A 19,614-nucleotide genomic window follows, 5' to 3' on the forward strand; every position below is an offset into this window, starting at 1 on the left:
CCCGGGCACACAGGGCACGTGCCCAGGGGCCTTGACCTCCAGGGGACCCCCATTGATTTTGTAAGTCACTCCCACTCCGATATCATTTACATGGCATAAGACATGGCAACATGTGTCGAATGGCAAGAAATTTGCTTTAAAACCGCAAAAATCTCTCTCCACCCTCCTAAGGAAAAATGGGTAGAATTGCAGGAAATTTGCTGTAAAACTGCAAAATGTTTCTATCTGCCCATGGCAAAATTAGTAGAATTGCATGACATGTTTTATAAAATTACAAAATGTTCTCTCTGCCCCATGGAAAACTGTGTACGATTGCAGAAAACCTTCTCTCCGCCATCTAGAAGGAGGTCACTAAAATGTTTTGCCTGCGAGGTGGGGGGGCCCACCAACCAAATCCCACCTAGGGCCCCCAAAAGGCTAGCTAACAATGCTAGCGTAATATTTAGCTTAATATATGTCTGTAAATGCTATTTATTCACCAAAAAAGATGTGTAAACATAATTTATCTTCCACTACATCTCTGGCCTTTACCATTTTGGCATGAGTTGGTAAATCATGACCTTCTTTTCTGTGTGTGTGTGTGTCACATTCCAGATCTCAGTGGGACACCATGTTAATTTATGCTCTCTGTGAGGAAGAGGAAATGGGGTCAAAGGTGAACGCTGTTCAACCCTCTAATCTACACTGTCTTCACTGCTCACACACTGATGAATAATCTGTATCCTTTACCTCTCTAAGATACAGAACAACGATAAGATACTGTATGAGTTTCCTTTTAACTGTAAAGGCCTTGCAATCCATCTGTATTTAAAGAAAGATAGTAACGCAAAAAACACCATTATAAATGACCAAAGTTATACATTGTAATATAATTGCAAACACATGTAATTTTGTAAATGCAAATTTTCACTACGACGCTTCTAACTAACCTTCACTGTCCAACCTGATACAGTGGCCGGCATATCATGCATCCCCATTAAAGTGTAAATCAATAGAGAGCAAACTGTTTTAGGGGGCAGAAGGCTCATCATGTGAGCTGCCCTCCCTGGCTTCGTCTCACCCTGTTACACTGCTCTGGTCTTAATTGGTTAGCAGTCATGCACAGTGGAGCCCTGTCACACACACACACACACACACACACACACACACACACACACACACACACACACACACACACACACACACACACACACACACACACACACACACACACACACACACACACACACACACACACACACACAGCCATGCACTACAATAAACTACGCCCCACTGACCCTCTCTAAAGACTCTTCAGAGCTGGATGGAGAGAGTGAATCAGGAGACTGGGGTTGAGAGGAAAAGGAGAGAGGGATAGAGGGATGGAGGACAGGCAGACAAAGGCAGGTCCTTTGAGAGGAGAGGGAGCGGAGCGATTTGCTTTGCTGCTCTGAGGGGCTCAGAGGGCCAGGGACAGACCCCCTACACAGGGTGTAATTGTTCCCCTGTCACACACGCACACACACACACACACACACACACACACACACACACACACACACACACACACACACACACACACACACATTTTACATTTTAGTCAACACACAGACAAACACAAACACACACACACCTATCCAACCATCCCCTCACCCAAAAACCAAAGAAACACTTGGGCCACCTCCCCTCTACTGTGCATTATACACATACAGATTACTGTAGTAGAGATACATAATAACTGTTCTTACCTGATGAAGTCACCTTTAGCCTCCTGGAGAGAGAAAAGACATGGAGGTGCTTAGCACCAGGGTTGGGCTCAATTCAGAATGTTGGAATTTACTCACATTCAACTCATTAATTGAAATTGGAAGTAGAATTTAATTCAGTGCATCTCAAAGAAGTTCCACTCAGTCATAGAAGATGGGAGTTTCATTGAATCGTACAGTTCGCACTTCCAGATACCAAAGAAAATATCACTTTTCTCTGGAAACAATGTTCATATCCTCTTTTAACCTTAGTGCTTAGAATAGGCAATTCTACTTCCACTAACCATTTCATTTATTTAGCTTCTTTTTGAAGGCCTCGGGGTCAACACGAGGGTTAAACTAATGTATTCTGGGAAATGTAGTATTTTCCCCATATTGAACAAAATGTACAGTACGTGATTCATGAAAGAAAATAACTTATTATATTCGTATACAGGTTTTGTTTCCTTGGTCATTCATTTGAAGAGTTTGTCCTGGAAATCTATTGTTTCAACCATATTTTCTATGCATGTGTATAACGTCACGTTTGATGTTTTATGTACAAGATGTATATTTGTATAGACTACACCTAATATAGAATAGAAGAGGCATTTGGATTTCATTGAATTTCACAGAATTTAATTATATTTCCTTGAATTCAAATTTGAATTGCAATTCTGTATCCTGTTTACTACTTCAATTTAAATTTAAATTCAAATTCAATAATTTAACTGGAATTTATGAGGCATTCTCAATTCAATGATGGATTGACACTTTAATAATGTTTACATATCTTGCATTACTCATCCCATATGTATATACTGTATTTTATACCATCTATTGCATCTTACCTATGCCGCTCGGTCATCGCTCATCCATATATTTCTATGTATACATTCTTATTACATCTCTTTAGATTTGTGTGCATTAGATAGTTGTTGTGGAATTGTTCGACTACTTGTTAGATATTACTGCACTGTCGGAACTAGAAGCACAAGCATTTCACTACACTCGCAATAACATCTGCTAACCATGTGTATGTGACCAATAACAATTGATTTTATTTGAGCCCAACCCGGTTTTATTTACTTATTTAACCTTTATTTAACTGATACATACAATCAGGGGCTCAACTTTAGCTTTAGAAGTGGGGGGGACATAATTATTTATTTACTTTTAAAATCCAGTGGGATAAACACTCCAAACAGCCTAACTGACCGCTCGGAGGCATCCGCAGGGTCCTAAAGCCCCCCGTTGCCTGGTTTAGGATCACATTCCAATGATGAAACTGGGGGGGGAGCAAAATGCAATTTCAGAATGTGGGGCCGTCACCAGTGAAAGTTGCGCCCCTGCATACACTATTATGGATGGGATAACGCTGGCTTTTGTGGGTCAGGTAGTGAGTGTGTATATGTGTGTGTGTGTGTGTGTGGGTGGGTGGGTGGGTGGACGAGCGGGTGGGTGGGTGGGTGAGAGTACGGTGAGGTCTCCTGTGGTGAAATCAGAGAGAAATGTTATCCATCTGGAACAAAACCTCTAAAGGCCAAGAGATACCTACCTGATAAATCTGCACTGGCAGACACACACACACACACACACACACACACACACACACACACACACACAGACACACACACACACCACAGTCTGAGTGTGTGTAACTGGTGTTGCAGGGTACTGAGGTAATGGGCTGACCTACACTGAGGGGGAACCCTACACACTCCCTGGCCACTATACACACTCCCTCCCTGGAACTAGGGATTGGAACCCATTCAATCAACGTCTGATTGTTCTAATGATAAACACGACATACCAATGGCAACAGTCAGAGGAGTTGGCTAGAGCAGACACAGATCCAGGCTAGAGAAACAACACTTCTCATATAAAGCAGGATTAAAGGTGAGACAGCTCACTCTTTCTGTAGAAGGGAAAGGTCAAGTGAGTAATGTGGTCTGTGTCTGGAACACCCACATACATTGGAGTCAGAGTACTGACTTACCTGTAGGATATAGGAGGCCAGCTCAAAGACCACCTCACTGTCCACCTCAATGAGCTCCTTAGAGAAATAGAGAGAGAGAGAGAGAGAGAGAGAGAGAGAGAGATAGAAAGAGAGAGAGAGAGAGAATGAACGCATTAGATAAAGGTTATTTCTTGACTCTGAACTTGCAGAGCTGATAAAACTAATTCTTGGGAGCTGTGAGGGGCACATTTCATACATCTCATTCATCCTATGACAGTACTGTAATGATGTACCTACAATACAATGATGAAAAACACATTCATACAGAATACACGTTTCTATCACATTTTCCACAGGACTCTTTTCTCCATTGCTTTGTTTCATCTATCCCTCGTTTCCTCCCTCCCTCCCTGATTTCTTGCCCTCTCTTCATGGGGGGTTGTGTTCTCTGCTTCAGCTCAGAGATGACAGTATGATGGGGGAGGAGAGAATGAGGGAATACACTGGTGACTCGCTTTCATTCTACAGTATCTCTGTCTTTCACTTTGTCTCTCCATCCTGTTTACTTAGATGAGCAATGCAGGGACTGGGCCTACTCACACACACGGAAGGGGGTCTGAGGGAAGTGTGTGTGGGTGTTAAGGGGTGGCTAGTGACTAAAGGGGTCAGGTATGTAAGGAATGTCCTGTATACGATCCCTGGCAGTTAATTGGTTAAGAGATCAGACAGCAGAGTGAAACACAACACTGAGTGCACTACCACCCAGCATGGGCTCTCACCATGGGGCTGTGGTCTAGCAGTGTGTGTGTGTGTGTGTGTGTGTGTGTGTGTGTGTGTGTGTGTGTGTGTGTGTGTGTGCACGGGTTTCTGTAAGGGTGTGTGTGTCAGTATGTGTGTGTGGTCCAGTGTAAAACATGCACTCCATCAACGCAGACAGGAGATGACTGCATTATAATGACTCAATATCAGCAACACAACTCTAATTAAACGTATCCACGTGTTTAACATTGACACTGGGAGACCCAGCAAAATTCTAAACTATCTGTTTTTATGTGGTAATAAGTTCATTTATGTAAAGTAAAAAATAAAGCAACGTGGTCTATTTTGATCTATTGGAGTGTGTATGGAGACTTCACTAGAGTCTGTTGGCCAGTCAGAGTGAGCCAGTCTCCCTTTATAAACAGCCTATCCTTAGGTGTGAAGTACTGGCTACGTGTTAGCATATGCTAAGCCATTAGTGCTGGGGATGTATTAGGAAAACCTCTGGGTGTTGCTGGAGTGTTAGCATCTCTATTGGTGGAGGCATTTTGTTAGCAGTTGGCCAGTTAACACTTTTGGTGCTGGAGATAGCATGAGCTTAGCTAATGTTATATCTGTTCAAACGTCACACTGATGACCCAACAACCCACATGTGCCCCCTTGTGGTGCAGTTACGACATGACTGGGAACATAAATACACTACTGAAGGATGAATCATCGATAAAAAAACATGTATGCAAGCACAACTACAGGTAATGACTAACTTACCTTGTATATGCAGGACTTAGCATTGAGGAAGAAGAGTTCGATAGTAGCATTGTCCTTCAGGTAGGAAATACTCTCTATGTAAAACCTGTAACACATAGTCAGTGAAACCCATTATTATAGATCATCAGGTATGACATACTCTCTAATACATGTGATGAACAGAAACTTAAATTACATTTCAGTATTATAGACCATGACACAATGAGTTGAAATGTTATGTAGCCTGGAACCAGACTGACGTCAAAAGAAGCTCATTCAATCTACAGTAGTTCCAAACCCATTATTTTAGATTGTAAATAAGAATTTGTTCTTAACTGACTTTCCTAGTTAGAAAAAGGTTAAATAAATCAAATAAAAAAGTTTCAGAATACTGTGTGGCAGAACTGCAGTGAACAGAGTGTCCACTAGGGGTCATCAGACATTAGGCTTCCATACAGTTCCTATACCCTTGTCTGTCTGATACATGGCAACCATCCAACACACACACACAGGCACACGCACACCACACGCACACGCACACACACACACACGCACACACACACACACACACACACACTCACACACAACGCACAGAGAAACACACACATCATCTACACCCACAGTGCAAAAGTGCACACGACACATTTCACACAATGGCGAGCTGGCTGACTGGCTGGCTAGCTGCATCATCAGCAGCGTGCAGGCAAGGAAACACAGTAACCTACATGTACTTATGCATCAGTTGTGAGATGGGCGCTACTGTAACATTAGAATGCAGTCCATATATATACGGAGGAGGAGTTATTATAGCTACTGCTTCAGATACATGTACACACACATTGTGAAATGCACGCACGCACACTCAATGATTCAACTTCCAGCAGTTTATTTACTTTCCCAGTCATGTCTTTCATTAAGAAATGTGTTGATGATGTTGTACCCACAATACAAATCCGGACATACCCCAACCATACCACTGGATGAACGGAGCGACGCGAACCACGCAGAAAGCCCATACTACAGCATTCAATGTCAGCAGAACGCACACCGATGACTTTGTGGCGTGTGACATGTACAAGGCAAGCAGAGCTCCGCAAATCCATTAGGGACGCAAAAAGACAATACAGACTCAAACTTGAAATGATGTTTGCCAACTCAGATTCGGGATGCATGTGGCAAGACTACAAACTATCACGGACTACAAAGGCAAATCCAGCTGTGTGGTGCCCACCGAAGCCTACCAACCAGACGAGCTTAACATATTTTATGCTCGCTTTGAGGCAGACAATACCGAGCCATCCAGGAGGACTCTCGCTGCTCCGGATGACCAGGTATCCCTGGTCTCGTCCTCGGAGTGTGTGCTGACCAGCTGGCGAGCATCTTCTCGGATGTTCAACCTGTCCCTGTTCCAGGTTGTAGTCTCCACCTGCTTCAAGGAGACCACCATCGTCCCAGTGCCCAATAAAAACAAGGTGATATGCCCAAATGACTAGCGCCCCTTCGCACTCATCCCTCGGTCATCATAAAGCACTTCTAGAGGCTGGTACTGGCCCACATCAAGGCCAGAATGCCAGGCTCACTTGACCCACAAAAATGTGCCGACAGCTCCAACAGATCCAATGAACTGGCATCATGGTGCCAGGACAGCAACCTCTCCCTCAACGTCAACAAAACAAAGGAGTTGATTGTTGACTTCAGGAAGCAGAGAAGGGAACACGTGACAATCCACATCAACGGGACTGCAGTAGAGAAAGTCAGCAGTTTTAAGTTCCTCAGCGTCCACACCGAGGACTTGCCATGGACCAACAACACCACCACTCTCATCAAGAGGGTGCAACAGCGTCTTTACTTCCTAAGGAGGCTGAAGAAATTTGGCATGCCGCCCCATGTCCTCTCCAAATACTACCGCTGCACCACCGAGAGCGTCCTGACCGGTTGCATCAAGACCTGGTACGGGAATTGCTCTGTCCATGACCGTAAGGTCCCGCAGGAAGGATCCCACACACAAGATGTTCACTCTCTTACCGTAGGCAGACAGTATCAGAGCCTGAGGTCTGATAGCAACAGGCTCAAAACCAGTTTCTACAAGCCATCAGACTAATTAACACTTGAACTGGACTGACCACCTAAAGTGACTCTCCGCACCATTAACACACATGCACTCACTCACTCATGCACACACCCACATAGATATACACTCATTCACTCATACACTCATACACTCATATACACACACACACACACACACACACACACACACACACAATATACAGTACATTCATGCTACACACACACACAACTGTTGCTACTAGACTCTTATTATGATTGCTAAACACTGCACAATTAAGCCCCCCAATCCCCCTTCCCCAAAACACGTGTATATATTGTAAATAAACTTGAAACACACACACACACAGCTTATCACACTCGGCTGCTCTGGGTCGTGAAGACTGATCATGGATTCAGCTCTGACATTTAGACTGATTGCAGTTTCATCAGTCTGTCTCTGTGTGGCTGTATGTGTGTGTGTGTCTGTGTGTGTGTGTGTGTGTGTGTGTGTGTGTGTGTGTGTGTGTGTGTGTGTGTGTGTGTGTGTGTGTGTGTGTGTGTGTGTAATTGCATTGTATTGATAAGCATTTGAATGTGTGTGTGTATCTGTGTGTGGGACTATTAGCAGCTATAACAGAGATAATATCAACAGTATAATACTATTGAATCTGTACTGATGTCTAGACACTGGTTAACTTACCCTGAACACAAGGTAATGTATTTGATAGTGATCTGTTGTTAGAACAATACACCCCATACAATAATACAACACCCTACACAATACCCCATAAAATAATACACACCCCATACAATAATACAACGCTCCATACAATAATACAACACCCCATAAAATAATACAACACCCCATTCAATAATACAACACCCTATACAATAATACAACACCCCATACCATAATACAATACCCCATATAATAATACAACACCCCATACAATAATACAACACTCCATACAATAATACAACACCCCATAAAATAATACAACACTCCATACAATAATACAACACCCCATACCATAATACAATACCCCATACAATAATACAACACTCCATATAATAATACAACACCCCATACAATAATACAACACTCCATATAATAATACAACACCCCATACAAAAATACAACACTCCATACAATAATACAACACCCCATAAAATAATACAACACCCCATACAATAATACAATACCCCATACCATAATACAACACCCCATACAATAATACAATACCCCGTACAATAATACAACACCCCATACAATAATACAACACCCAGTACAATAATACAACACCCAGTACAATAATACAACACCCCATACAATAATACAACACCCAGCACAATAATACAACACCCCATACAATAATACAATACCCCATACAATAATACAACACCCTGTACAATAATACAACACCCCGTACAATAATACAACACCCCATACAATAATACAACACCCCATACAATAATACAACACCCAGTAAAATACTACAACACCCCATACAATAATACAACACCAAGTACAATACCCCATACAATAATACAACACCCCATACAATAATACAACACCCCATACCATAATACAATACCCCATACAATAATACTGTCACGCCCTGATCTGTTTCACCTGTCCTTGTGCTTGTCTCCACCCCCTCCAGGTGTCGCCCATCTTGCCCACTTATCCCCTGGGTATTTATAGCTGTGTTTTCTGTCTGTCTGTTCCAGTGTGTCTTGTTTATCAAGCTTACCAGCGTTTGTCCTGTCAGCTCCTGTCTTTTCCCAGCATCTCTTTTTCTTGACTTCCTGTCCTGATCCTGTACCCGGCCGCCTGACCAGTCTGCCCGTCCCTAACCTTAAGCCTGCCTGCCGTCCTGTACCTTTGCTCCTTCCCTGGATTATCGACCCCTGCCTGCCTTGACCTGTCGTTTGCCTGCCCCTGTGGTTACAATAAACATTGTTACTTCAAACAGTCTGCACCTGGGTCTTACCTTGATTCCTGATAAATACAATACCCCATACATAATATAATACCCCATACAATAATACAATACCCCATACAATAATATAATACCCCATACAATAATATAATACCCCATACAATAATACAATACCCCATACAATAATACAATACCCCATACAATAATACAATACCCCATACACATCAAAGCAATTATGGTAGGTGGAAATGACGTCGAACACCCTTTTGGAGACACTTATTGTTAGCTGTTCTGTTGTGTCCCCAACGCATCGGGTTGCTCAATATGTTGTTATGGAATGACCAGTCCCTGGAGCCTAGAACACATTATAGGGACTTCTGAAGTACTGACCAACACTTGTCAACATTGTGTGTGCGTGTAGCCTTTCCGGTCAGACAATTTCACTTCAGATCCTGTACCTTTTCTTCACACTACAATGACCTCATGGAGAAGTGAGTGCACGCACACACACGCACACGCAAGCTCAGGATGTGTGTTATGTAAGAGATCAGCCTTTGTCAGAGCAGTACAAATGGACTGGCAGGAGAAAGGACTGGTTTTATAACCCTGCTACTTAACTGTGAGTCAGATCAGAGCAGAAGCACCACTTTCCAGGGATACAACATCTTACTCAACACTTGACACACACAGACACACTGAGGCTAATATATAATAGCTAGACACAAGTATCACTGAATTATGAATGGCGTTCTCTTATAGTATTATAGAGTTTTCACAGAGCCATGGTAGTGTGTGTGTGCAGACGTCTGTCTGACTGTGTGCATGTGTGTGTGCCTGCTGTATGTATGTAGGTACATGTAGGTGCTGTACTTGTATGTGTGCATGCATGATATGACCATACCTGACGCAGAAGTATAGGACGATGGGTCCAGACTTCTTGGGGAACTCGTGTTCTAGAACCCTCCGGTCCAACTGCAGCCAGCTGAAATGACCTCTGGTGACACAACAACCAGTCAACTGTTAGTAAACCACACACCCAACCAATGAGGAGTCAATCTCAGTTCACTACAGAAATGACCAATGGGGAGTTAACAAACTAAAGAACTGACTTATGTTGACTGAGCATGAAATGTAAAAGTAGGTATGACCAGATATGTACTGCGGATTGAAAAACCTTCTTGACAATGTAAAAATACTGCAATAGTATAGCCAGTCCACTGCGCCCCACCCCATCTCTCTCTCTCTTTCTCTCTTTCTGACAGGGGATGAAAACTGCAGAGGCAGCTTGTCACCCTGGTAACCCTGCATGGTCTCCTGGGCAACATGCACTGGTCTTTTTTCTATTTCTCTTGTTCAGAGTTCAGCTCTCTCAGCTCTCAAACACAGAAACAACAAAGCTACATCATATAGAGCCGAGGGACTGAGGGAGAAACAGAGAGAGACAGAAACAGAGAGAGACAGAACTGGGGGAGAAACAGAAAGAGACAGAAACAGAGAGAAACAGAAACAGAGAGAGAGAGAACTGGGGGAGAAACAGAGAGAGACAGAACTGGGGGAGAAACAGAAAGAGACAGAAACAGAGAGAACCAGAAACAGAGAGAGAGAGAGAACTGGGGGAGAAACAGAGAGAGACAGAAACAGAGAGACAGAACTGGGGGAGAAACAGAGAGAGACAGAAACAGAGAGAAACAGAAACAGAGAGAGACAGAACTGGGGGAGAAACAGAGAGAGACAGAAACAGAGAGACAGAACTGGGGGAGAAACAGAGACAGAAACAGAAAGAAACAGAAATAGAGAGAAACAGAACTGGGGGAGAAACAGAGAGAGACAGAACTGGGGGAGAAACAGAGAGAGACAGAACTGGGGGAGAAACAGAGAGAAACAGAAACAGAGAGAGACAGAACTGGGGGAGAAAAAGAGAGAGACAGAAACAGAGAGAAACAGAAACAGAGAGAGACAGAACTGGGGGAGAAAAAGAGAGAGACAGAAACAGAGAGAGACAGAACTGGGGGAGAAAAAGAGAGAGACAGAACTGGGGGAGAAACAGAGAGAAACAGAAACAGAGAGAGACAGAACTGGGGGAGAAAAAGAGAGAGACAGAAACAGAGAGAAACAGAAACAGAGAGAGACAGAACTGAGGGAGAAACAGAGAGAGACAGAACTGGGGGAGAAACAGAAAGAAACAGAAACAGAGAGAAACAGAAACAGAGAGAAACAGAAACAGAGAGAGACAGAACTGGGGGAGAAACAGAGAGAAACAGAAACAGAGAGAAACAGAAACAGAGAGAGACAGAACTGGGGGAGAAACAGAGAGAAACAGAAACAGAGAGAGACAGAAACAGAGAGAGACAGAACTGGGGGAGAAACAGAGAGAGACAGAAACAGAGAGAAACAGAAAGAAACAGAAACAGAGAGAGACAGAAACAGAGAGAGACAGAAACAGAGAGACAGAACTGGGGGAGAAACAGAGAGAAACAGAAACAGAGAGAGACAGAACTGAGGGAGAAACAGAGAGACAGAAACAGAGAGAGACAGAACTGAGGGAGAAACAGAGAGAGACAGAACTGGGGGAGAAACAGAGAGAGACAGAACTGGGGGAGAAACAGAGAGAAACAGAAACAGAGAGAGACAGAACTGAGGGAGAAACAGAGAGAGACAGAAACAGAGAGAGACAGAAACAGAGAGAGACAGAACTGGGGGAGAAACAGAGAGAGACAGAAACAGAGAGAAACAGAAAGAAACAGAAACAGAGAGAGACAGAAAAAGAGAGAGAGAGAACTGGGGGAGAAACAGAGAGAAACAGAAACAGAGAGAGACAGAAACAGAGAGAGACAGAACTGGGGGAGAAACAGAGAGAAACAGAAACAGAGAGAGACAGAACTGGGGGAGAAACAGAGAGAAACAGAAACAGAGAGAAACAGAAAGAAACAGAAACAGAGAGAGACAGAAAAAGAGAGAGAGAGAACTGGGGGAGAAACAGAGAGAGACAGAAACAGAGAGAAACAGAAAGAAACAGAAACAGAGAGAGACAGAAAAAGAGAGAGAGAGAACTGGGGGAGAAACAGAGAGAAACAGAAACAGAGAGAGACAGAACTGGGGGAGAAACAGAGAGAGACAGAAACAGAGAGAAACAGAAAGAAACAGAAACAGAGAGAGACAGAAAAAGAGAGAGAGAGAACTGGGGGAGAAACAGAGAGAAACAGAAACAGAGAGAGACAGAAACAGAGAGAAAATGAACTGGGGGAGAAACAGGGAGAAACAGAAACAGAGAGAGACAGAAACAGAGAGAGACAGAACTGGGGGAGAAACAGAGAGAGACAGAAACAGAGAGAAACAGAAAGAAACAGAAACAGAGAGACAGAAAAAGAGAGAGAGAGAACTGGGGGAGAAACAGAGAGAAACAGAAACAGAGAGAGACAGAAACAGAGAGAAAGAGAACTGGGGGAGAAACAGAGAGAAACAGAAACAGAGAGAGACAGAACTGGGGGAGAAACAGAGAGAGACAGAAACAGAGAGAGACAGAACTGGGGGAGAAACAGAGAGAGACAGAAACAGAGAGAAACAGAAAGAAACAGAAACAGAGAGAGACAGAAAAAGAGAGAGAGAGAACTGGGGGAGAAACAGAGAGAAACAGAAACAGAGAGAGACAGAAACAGAGAGAGACAGAACTGGGGGAGAAACAGAGAGAAACAGAAACAGAGAGAGACAGAACTGGGGGAGAAACAGAGAGAAACAGAAACAGAGAGAAACAGAAAGAAACAGAAACAGAGAGAGACAGAAAAAGAGAGAGAGAGAACTGGGGGAGAAACAGAGAGAGACAGAAACAGAGAGAAACAGAAAGAAACAGAAACAGAGAGAGACAGAAAAAGAGAGAGAGAGAACTGGGGGAGAAACAGAGAGAAACAGAAACAGAGAGAGACAGAACTGGGGGAGAAACAGAGAGAGACAGAAACAGAGAGAAACAGAAAGAAACAGAAACAGAGAGAAACAGAAACAGAGAGAGAGAGAACTGGGGGAGAAACAGAGAGAAACAGAAACAGAGAGAGACAGAACTGGGGGAGAAACAGAGAGAGACAGAAACAGAGAGAGACAGAACTGGGGGAGAAACAGAGAGAAACAGAAACAGAGAGAAACAGAAAGAAACAGAAACAGAGAGAGACAGAAAAAGAGAGAGAGAGAACTGGGGGAGAAACAGAGAGAAACAGAAACAGAGAGAGACAGAACTGAGGGAGAAACAGAGAGACAGAAACAGAGAGAGACAGAACTGAGGGAGAAACAGAGAGAGACAGAACTGGGGGAGAAACAGAGAGAGACAGAACTGGGGGAGAAACAGAGAGAAACAGAAACAGAGAGAGACAGAACTGAGGGAGAAACAGAGAGAGACAGAAACAGAGAGAGACAGAAACAGAGAGAGACAGAACTGGGGGAGAAACAGAGAGAGACAGAAACAGAGAGAAACAGAAAGAAACAGAAACAGAGAGAGACAGAAAAAGAGAGAGAGAGAACTGGGGGAGAAACAGAGAGAAACAGAAACAGAGAGAGACAGAAACAGAGAGAGACAGAACTGGGGGAGAACAGAGAGAAACAGAAACAGAGAGAGACAGAACTGGGGGAGAAACAGAGAGAAACAGAAACAGAGAGAAACAGAAAGAAACAGAAACAGAGAGAGACAGAAAAAGAGAGAGAGAGAACTGGGGGAGAAACAGAGAGAGACAGAAACAGAGAGAAACAGAAAGAAACAGAAACAGAGAGAGACAGAAAAAGAGAGAGAGAGAACTGGGGGAGAAACAGAGAGAAACAGAAACAGAGAGAGACAGAACTGGGGGAGAAACAGAGAGAGACAGAAACAGAGAGAAACAGAAAGAAACAGAAACAGAGAGAGACAGAAAAAGAGAGAGAGAGAACTGGGGGAGAAACAGAGAGAAACAGAAACAGAGAGAGACAGAAACAGAGAGAAAATGAACTAGGGGAGAAACAGGGAGAAACAGAAACAGAGAGAGACAGAAACAGAGAGAGACAGAACTGGGGGAGAAACAGAGAGAGACAGAAACAGAGAGAAACAGAAAGAAACAGAAACAGAGAGACAGAAAAAGAGAGAGAGAGAACTGGGGGAGAAACAGAGAGAAACAGAAACAGAGAGAGACAGAAACAGAGAGAAAGAGAACTGGGGGAGAAACAGAGAGAAACAGAAACAGAGAGAGACAGAACTGGGGAGAAACAGAGAGAGACAGAAACAGAGAGAGACAGAACTGGGGGAGAAACAGAGAGAGACAGAAACAGAGAGAAACAGAAAGAAACAGAAACAGAGAGAGACAGAAAAAGAGAGAGAGAGAACTGGGGGAGAAACAGAGAGAAACAGAAACAGAGAGAGACAGAAACAGAGAGAGACAGAACTGGGGGAGAAACAGAGAGAAACAGAAACAGAGAGAGACAGAACTGGGGGAGAAACAGAGAGAAACAGAAACAGAGAGAAACAGAAAGAAACAGAAACAGAGAGAGACAGAAAAAGAGAGAGAGAGAACTGGGGGAGAAACAGAGAGAGACAGAAACAGAGAGAAACAGAAAGAAACAGAAACAGAGAGAGACAGAAAAAAGAGAGAGAGAGAACTGGGGGAGAAACAGAGAGAAACAGAAACAGAGAGAGACAGAACTGGGGGAGAAACAGAGAGAGACAGAAACAGAGAGAAACAGAAAGAAACAGAAACAGAGAGAAACAGAAACAGAGAGAGAGAGAACTGGGGGAGAAACAGAGAGAAACAGAAACAGAGAGAGACAGAACTGGGGGAGAAACAGAGAGAGACAGAAACAGAGAGAGACAGAACTGGGGGAGAAACAGAGAGAAACAGAAACAGAGAGAAACAGAAAGAAACAGAAACAGAGAGAGACAGAAAAAGAGAGAGAGAGAACTGGGGGAGAAACAGAGAGAGACAGAAACAGAGAGAAACAGAAAGAAACAGAAACAGAGAGAGACAGAAAAAGAGAGAGAGAGAACTGGGGGAGAAACAGAGAGAAACAGAAACAGAGAGAGACAGAAACAGAGAGAGACAGAACTGGGGGAGAAACAGAGAGAGACAGAAACAGAGAGAAACAGAAAGAAACAGAAACAGAGAGAGACAGAAAAAGAGAGAGAGAGAACTGGGGGAGAAACAGAGAGAGACAGAAACAGAGAGAGACAGAAACAGAGAGAAAATGAACTGGGGGAGAAACAGGGAGAAACAGAAACAGAGAGAGACAGAAACAGAGAGAGACAGAACTGGGGGAGAAACAGAGAGAGACAGAAACAGAGAGAAACAGAAAAAGAGAGAGAGAGAACTGGGGGAGAAACAGAAAGAAACAGAAACAGAGAGAGACAGAAAAAGAGAGAGACAGAACTGGGGGAGAAACAGAGAGAAACAGAAACAGAGAGAGACAGAAACAGAGAGAGACAGAACTGGGGGAGAAACAGAGAGAGACAGAAACAGAGAGAAACAGAAAGAAACAGAAACAGAGAGAGACAGAAAAAGAGAGAGAGAGAACTGGGGGAGAAACAGAGAGAAACAGAAACAGAGAGAGACAGAAACAGAGAGAGACAGAACTGGGGGAGAAACAGAGAGAGACAGAAACAGAGAGAAACAGAAAGAAACAGAAACAGAGAGAGACAGAAAAAGAGAGAGAGAGAACTGGGGGAGAAACAGAGAGAAACAGAAACAGAGAGAGACAGAAACAGAGAGAAAGAGAACTGGGGGAGAAACAGAGAAACAGAAACAGAGAGAGACAGAAACAGAGAGAGACAGAACTGGGGGAGAAACAGAGAGAGACAGAAACAGAGAGAGACAGAACTGGGGGAGAAACAGAGAGAAACAGAAACAGAGAGAAACAGAAAGAAACAGAAACAGAGAGAGACAGAAAAAGAGAGAGAGAGAACTGGGGGAGAAACAGAGAGAGACAGAAACAGAGAGAAACAGAAAGAAACAGAAACAGAGAGAGACAGAAAAAGAGAGAGAGAGAACTGGGGGAGAAACAGAGAGAAACAGAAACAGAGAGAGACAGAAACAGAGAGAGACAGAACTGGGGGAGAAACAGAGAGAGACAGAAACAGAGAGAAACAGAAAGAAACAGAAACAGAGAGAGACAGAAAAAGAGAGAGAGAGAACTGGAGGAGAAACAGAGAGAAACAGAAACAGAGAGAGACAGAAACAGAGAGAAAGAGAACTGGGGGAGAAACAGAGAGAAACAGAAACAGAGAGAGACAGAAACAGAGAGAGACAGAACTGGGGGAGAAACAGAGAGAGACAAAAACAGAGAGAGGCAGAAACAGAGAGAGACAGAAAGAAACAGAAACAGAGAGAGACAGAAAAAGAGAGAGAGAGAACTGGGGGAGAAACAGAGAGAGACAGAAACAGAGAGAAACAGAAAGAAACAGAAACAGAGAGAGACAGAAAAAGAGAGAGAGAGAACTGGGGGAGAAACAGAGAGAAACAGAAACAGAGAGAGACAGAACTGAGGGAGAAACAGAGAGAAACAGAACTGGGGGAGAAACAGAGAGAAACAGAAACAGAGAGAGACAGAAAAAGAGAGAGAGAGAACTGGGGGAGAAACAGAGAGAGACAGAAACAGAGAGAAACAGAAAAAGAGAGAGAGAGAACTGGGGGAGAAAACAGAGAGAAACAGAAACAGAGAGAGACAGAAACAGAGAGAGACAGAACTGGGGGAGAAACAGAGAGAGACAGAAACAGAGAGAAACAGAAAGAAACAGAAACAGAGAGAGACAGAAAAAGAGAGAGAGAGAACTGGGGGAGAAACAGAGAGAAACAGAAACAGAGAGAGACAGAAACAGAGAGAGACAGAACTGGGGGAGAAACAGAGAGAAACAGAAACAGAGAGAGACAGAACTGGGGGAGAAACAGAGAGAAACAGAAACAGAGAGAAACAGAAAGAAACAGAAACAGAGAGAGACAGAAAAAGAGAGAGAGAGAACTGGGGGAGAAACAGAGAGAGACAGAAACAGAGAGAAACAGAAAGAAACAGAAACAGAGAGAGACAGAAAAAGAGAGAGATAGAACTGGGGGAGAAACAGAGAGAAACAGAAACAGAGAGAGACAGAACTGGGGGAGAAACAGAGAGAGACAGAAACAGAGAGAAACAGAAAGAAACAGAAACAGAGAGAAACAGAAACAGAGAGAGAGAGAACTGGGGGAGAAACAGAGAGAAACAGAAACAGAGAGAGACAGAACTGGGGGAGAAACAGAGAGAGACAGAAACAGAGAGAGACAGAACTGGGGGAGAAACAGAGAGAAACAGAAACAGAGAGAAACAGAAAGAAACAGAAACAGAGAGAGACAGAAAAAGAGAGAGAGAGAACTGGGGGAGAAACAGAGAGAGACAGAAACAGAGAGAAACAGAAAGAAACAGAAACAGAGAGAGACAGAAAAAGAGAGAGAGAGAACTGGGGGAGAAACAGAGAGAAACAGAAACAGAGAGAGACAGAAACAGAGAGAGACAGAACTGGGGGAGAAACAGAGAGAGACAGAAACAGAGAGAAACAGAAAGAAACAGAAACAGAGAGAGACAGAAAAAGAGAGAGAGAGAACTGGGGGAGAAACAGAGAGAAACAGAAACAGAGAGAGACAGAAACAGAGAGAAAATGAACTGGGGGAGAAACAGGGAGAAACAGAAACAGAGAGAGACAGAAACAGAGAGAGACAGAACTGGGGGAGAAACAGAGAGAGACAGAAACAGAGAGAAACAGAAAAAGAGAGAGAGAGAACTGGGGGAGAAACAGAGAGAAACAGAAACAGAGAGAGACAGAAACAGAGAGAAAGAGAACTGGGGGAGAAACAGAGAGAAACAGAAACAGAGAGAGACAGAAACAGAGAGAGACAGAACTGGGGGAGAAACAGAGAGAGACAGAAACAGAGAGAGACAGAAACAGAGAGAGACAGAACTGGGGGAGAAACAGAGAGAGACAGAAACAGAGAGAAACAGAAAGAAACAGAAACAGAGAGAGACAGAAAAAGAGAGAGAGAGAACTGGGGGAGAAACAGAGAGAAACAGAAACAGAGAGAGACAGAAACAGAGAGAGACAGAACTGGGGGAGAAACAGAGAGAGACAGAAACAGAGAGAAACAGAAAGAAACAGAAACAGAGAGAGACAGAAAAAGAGAGAGAGAGAACTGGGGGAGAAACAGAGAGAAACAGAAACAGAGAGAGACAGAAACAGAGAGAAAGAGAACTGGGGGAGAAACAGAGAGAAACAGAAACAGAGAGAGACAGAAACAGAGAGAGACAGAACTGGGGGAGAAACAGAGAGAGACAGAAACAGAGAGAGACAGAACTGGGGGAGAAACAGAGAGAAACAGAAACAGAGAGAAACAGAAAGAAACAGAAACAGAGAGAGACAGAAAAAGAGAGAGAGAGAACTGGGGGAGAAACAGAGAGAGACAGAAACAGAGAGAAACAGAAAGAAACAGAAACAGAGAGAGACAGAAAAAGAGAGAGAGAGAACTGGGGGAGAAACAGAGAGAAACAGAAACAGAGAGAGACAGAAACAGAGAGAGACAGAACTGGGGGAGAAATAGAGAGAGACAGAAACAGAGAGAAACAGAAAGAAACAGAAACAGAGAGAGACAGAAAAAGAGAGAGAGAGAACTGGAGGAGAAACAGAGAGAAACAGAAACAGAGAGAGACAGAAACAGAGAGAAAGAGAACTGGGGGAGAAACAGAGAGAAACAGAAACAGAGAGAGACAGAAACAGAGAGAGACAGAACTGGGGGAGAAACAGAGAGAGACAAAAACAGAGAGAGGCAGAAACAGAGAGAGACAGAAAGAAACAGAAACAGAGAGAGACAGAAAAAGAGAGAGAGAGAACTGGGGGAGAAACAGAGAGAGACAGAAACAGAGAGAAACAGAAAGAAACAGAAACAGAGAGAGACAGAAAAAGAGAGAGAGAGAACTGGGGGAGAAACAGAGAGAAACAGAAACAGAGAGAGACAGAACTGAGGGAGAAACAGAGAGAAACAGAACTGGGGGAGAAACAGAGAGAAACAGAAACAGAGAGAGACAGAAAAAGAGAGAGAGAGAACTGGGGGAGAAACAGAGAGAGACAGAAACAGAGAGAAACAGAAAAAGAGAGAGAGAGAACTGGGGGAGAAACAGAGAGAAACAGAAACAGAGAGAAACAGAAAAAGAGAGAGAGAGAACTGGGGGAGAAACAGAGAGAGAGAACTGGGGTGTGTGTGTCTCTAGCTATGTCTTTTACAAATGTCACCCAGCAGTGGGTATGCCAGTGGAGTTGTTGAAAGGGTCTGGAGAGAGGGATGAATGAGAGGTATAAAATATCACAGACTGTTGGCCTATGTAATTCAATACCAAACAGTATTCAAATGAGAGCACTAGGACTGGGACTAGCAGGCTGGGACTAGCAGGCTGGGACTAGCAGGCTGGGACTAGACTG

At 43.6% G+C, this 19,614-nt stretch overlaps 1 protein-coding gene across 12 annotated transcripts in view; it reads right to left on the reverse strand.

Moving 5' to 3' along the window:
- The window catches only part of LOC115152031 (FERM domain-containing protein 4A), a 217,036-nt gene that overhangs the window by 38,145 nt on the left and 159,277 nt on the right, over positions 1–19,614 (reverse strand). For 11 of the 12 annotated variants that reach the window (XM_029696487.1, XM_029696488.1, XM_029696484.1 and 8 more), the window contains exons 4-7: positions 10,084–10,176; positions 5,212–5,296; positions 3,724–3,780; positions 1,728–1,750 (exon numbers count right to left, since the gene is read on the reverse strand). In XM_029696487.1, the coding sequence (XP_029552347.1) occupies positions 1,728–1,750; positions 3,724–3,780; positions 5,212–5,296; positions 10,084–10,176 (258 nt within the window). The remainder of the gene's footprint in view (positions 1–1,727; positions 1,751–3,723; positions 3,781–5,211; positions 5,297–10,083; positions 10,177–19,614) is intronic. The other variant, XM_029696481.1, reaches the window with a different exon arrangement.

The sequence above is a fragment of the Salmo trutta genome, chromosome 17 (assembly GCF_901001165.1).
Source record: "Salmo trutta chromosome 17, fSalTru1.1, whole genome shotgun sequence".
NCBI lineage: Eukaryota > Metazoa > Chordata > Actinopteri > Salmoniformes > Salmonidae > Salmo > Salmo trutta.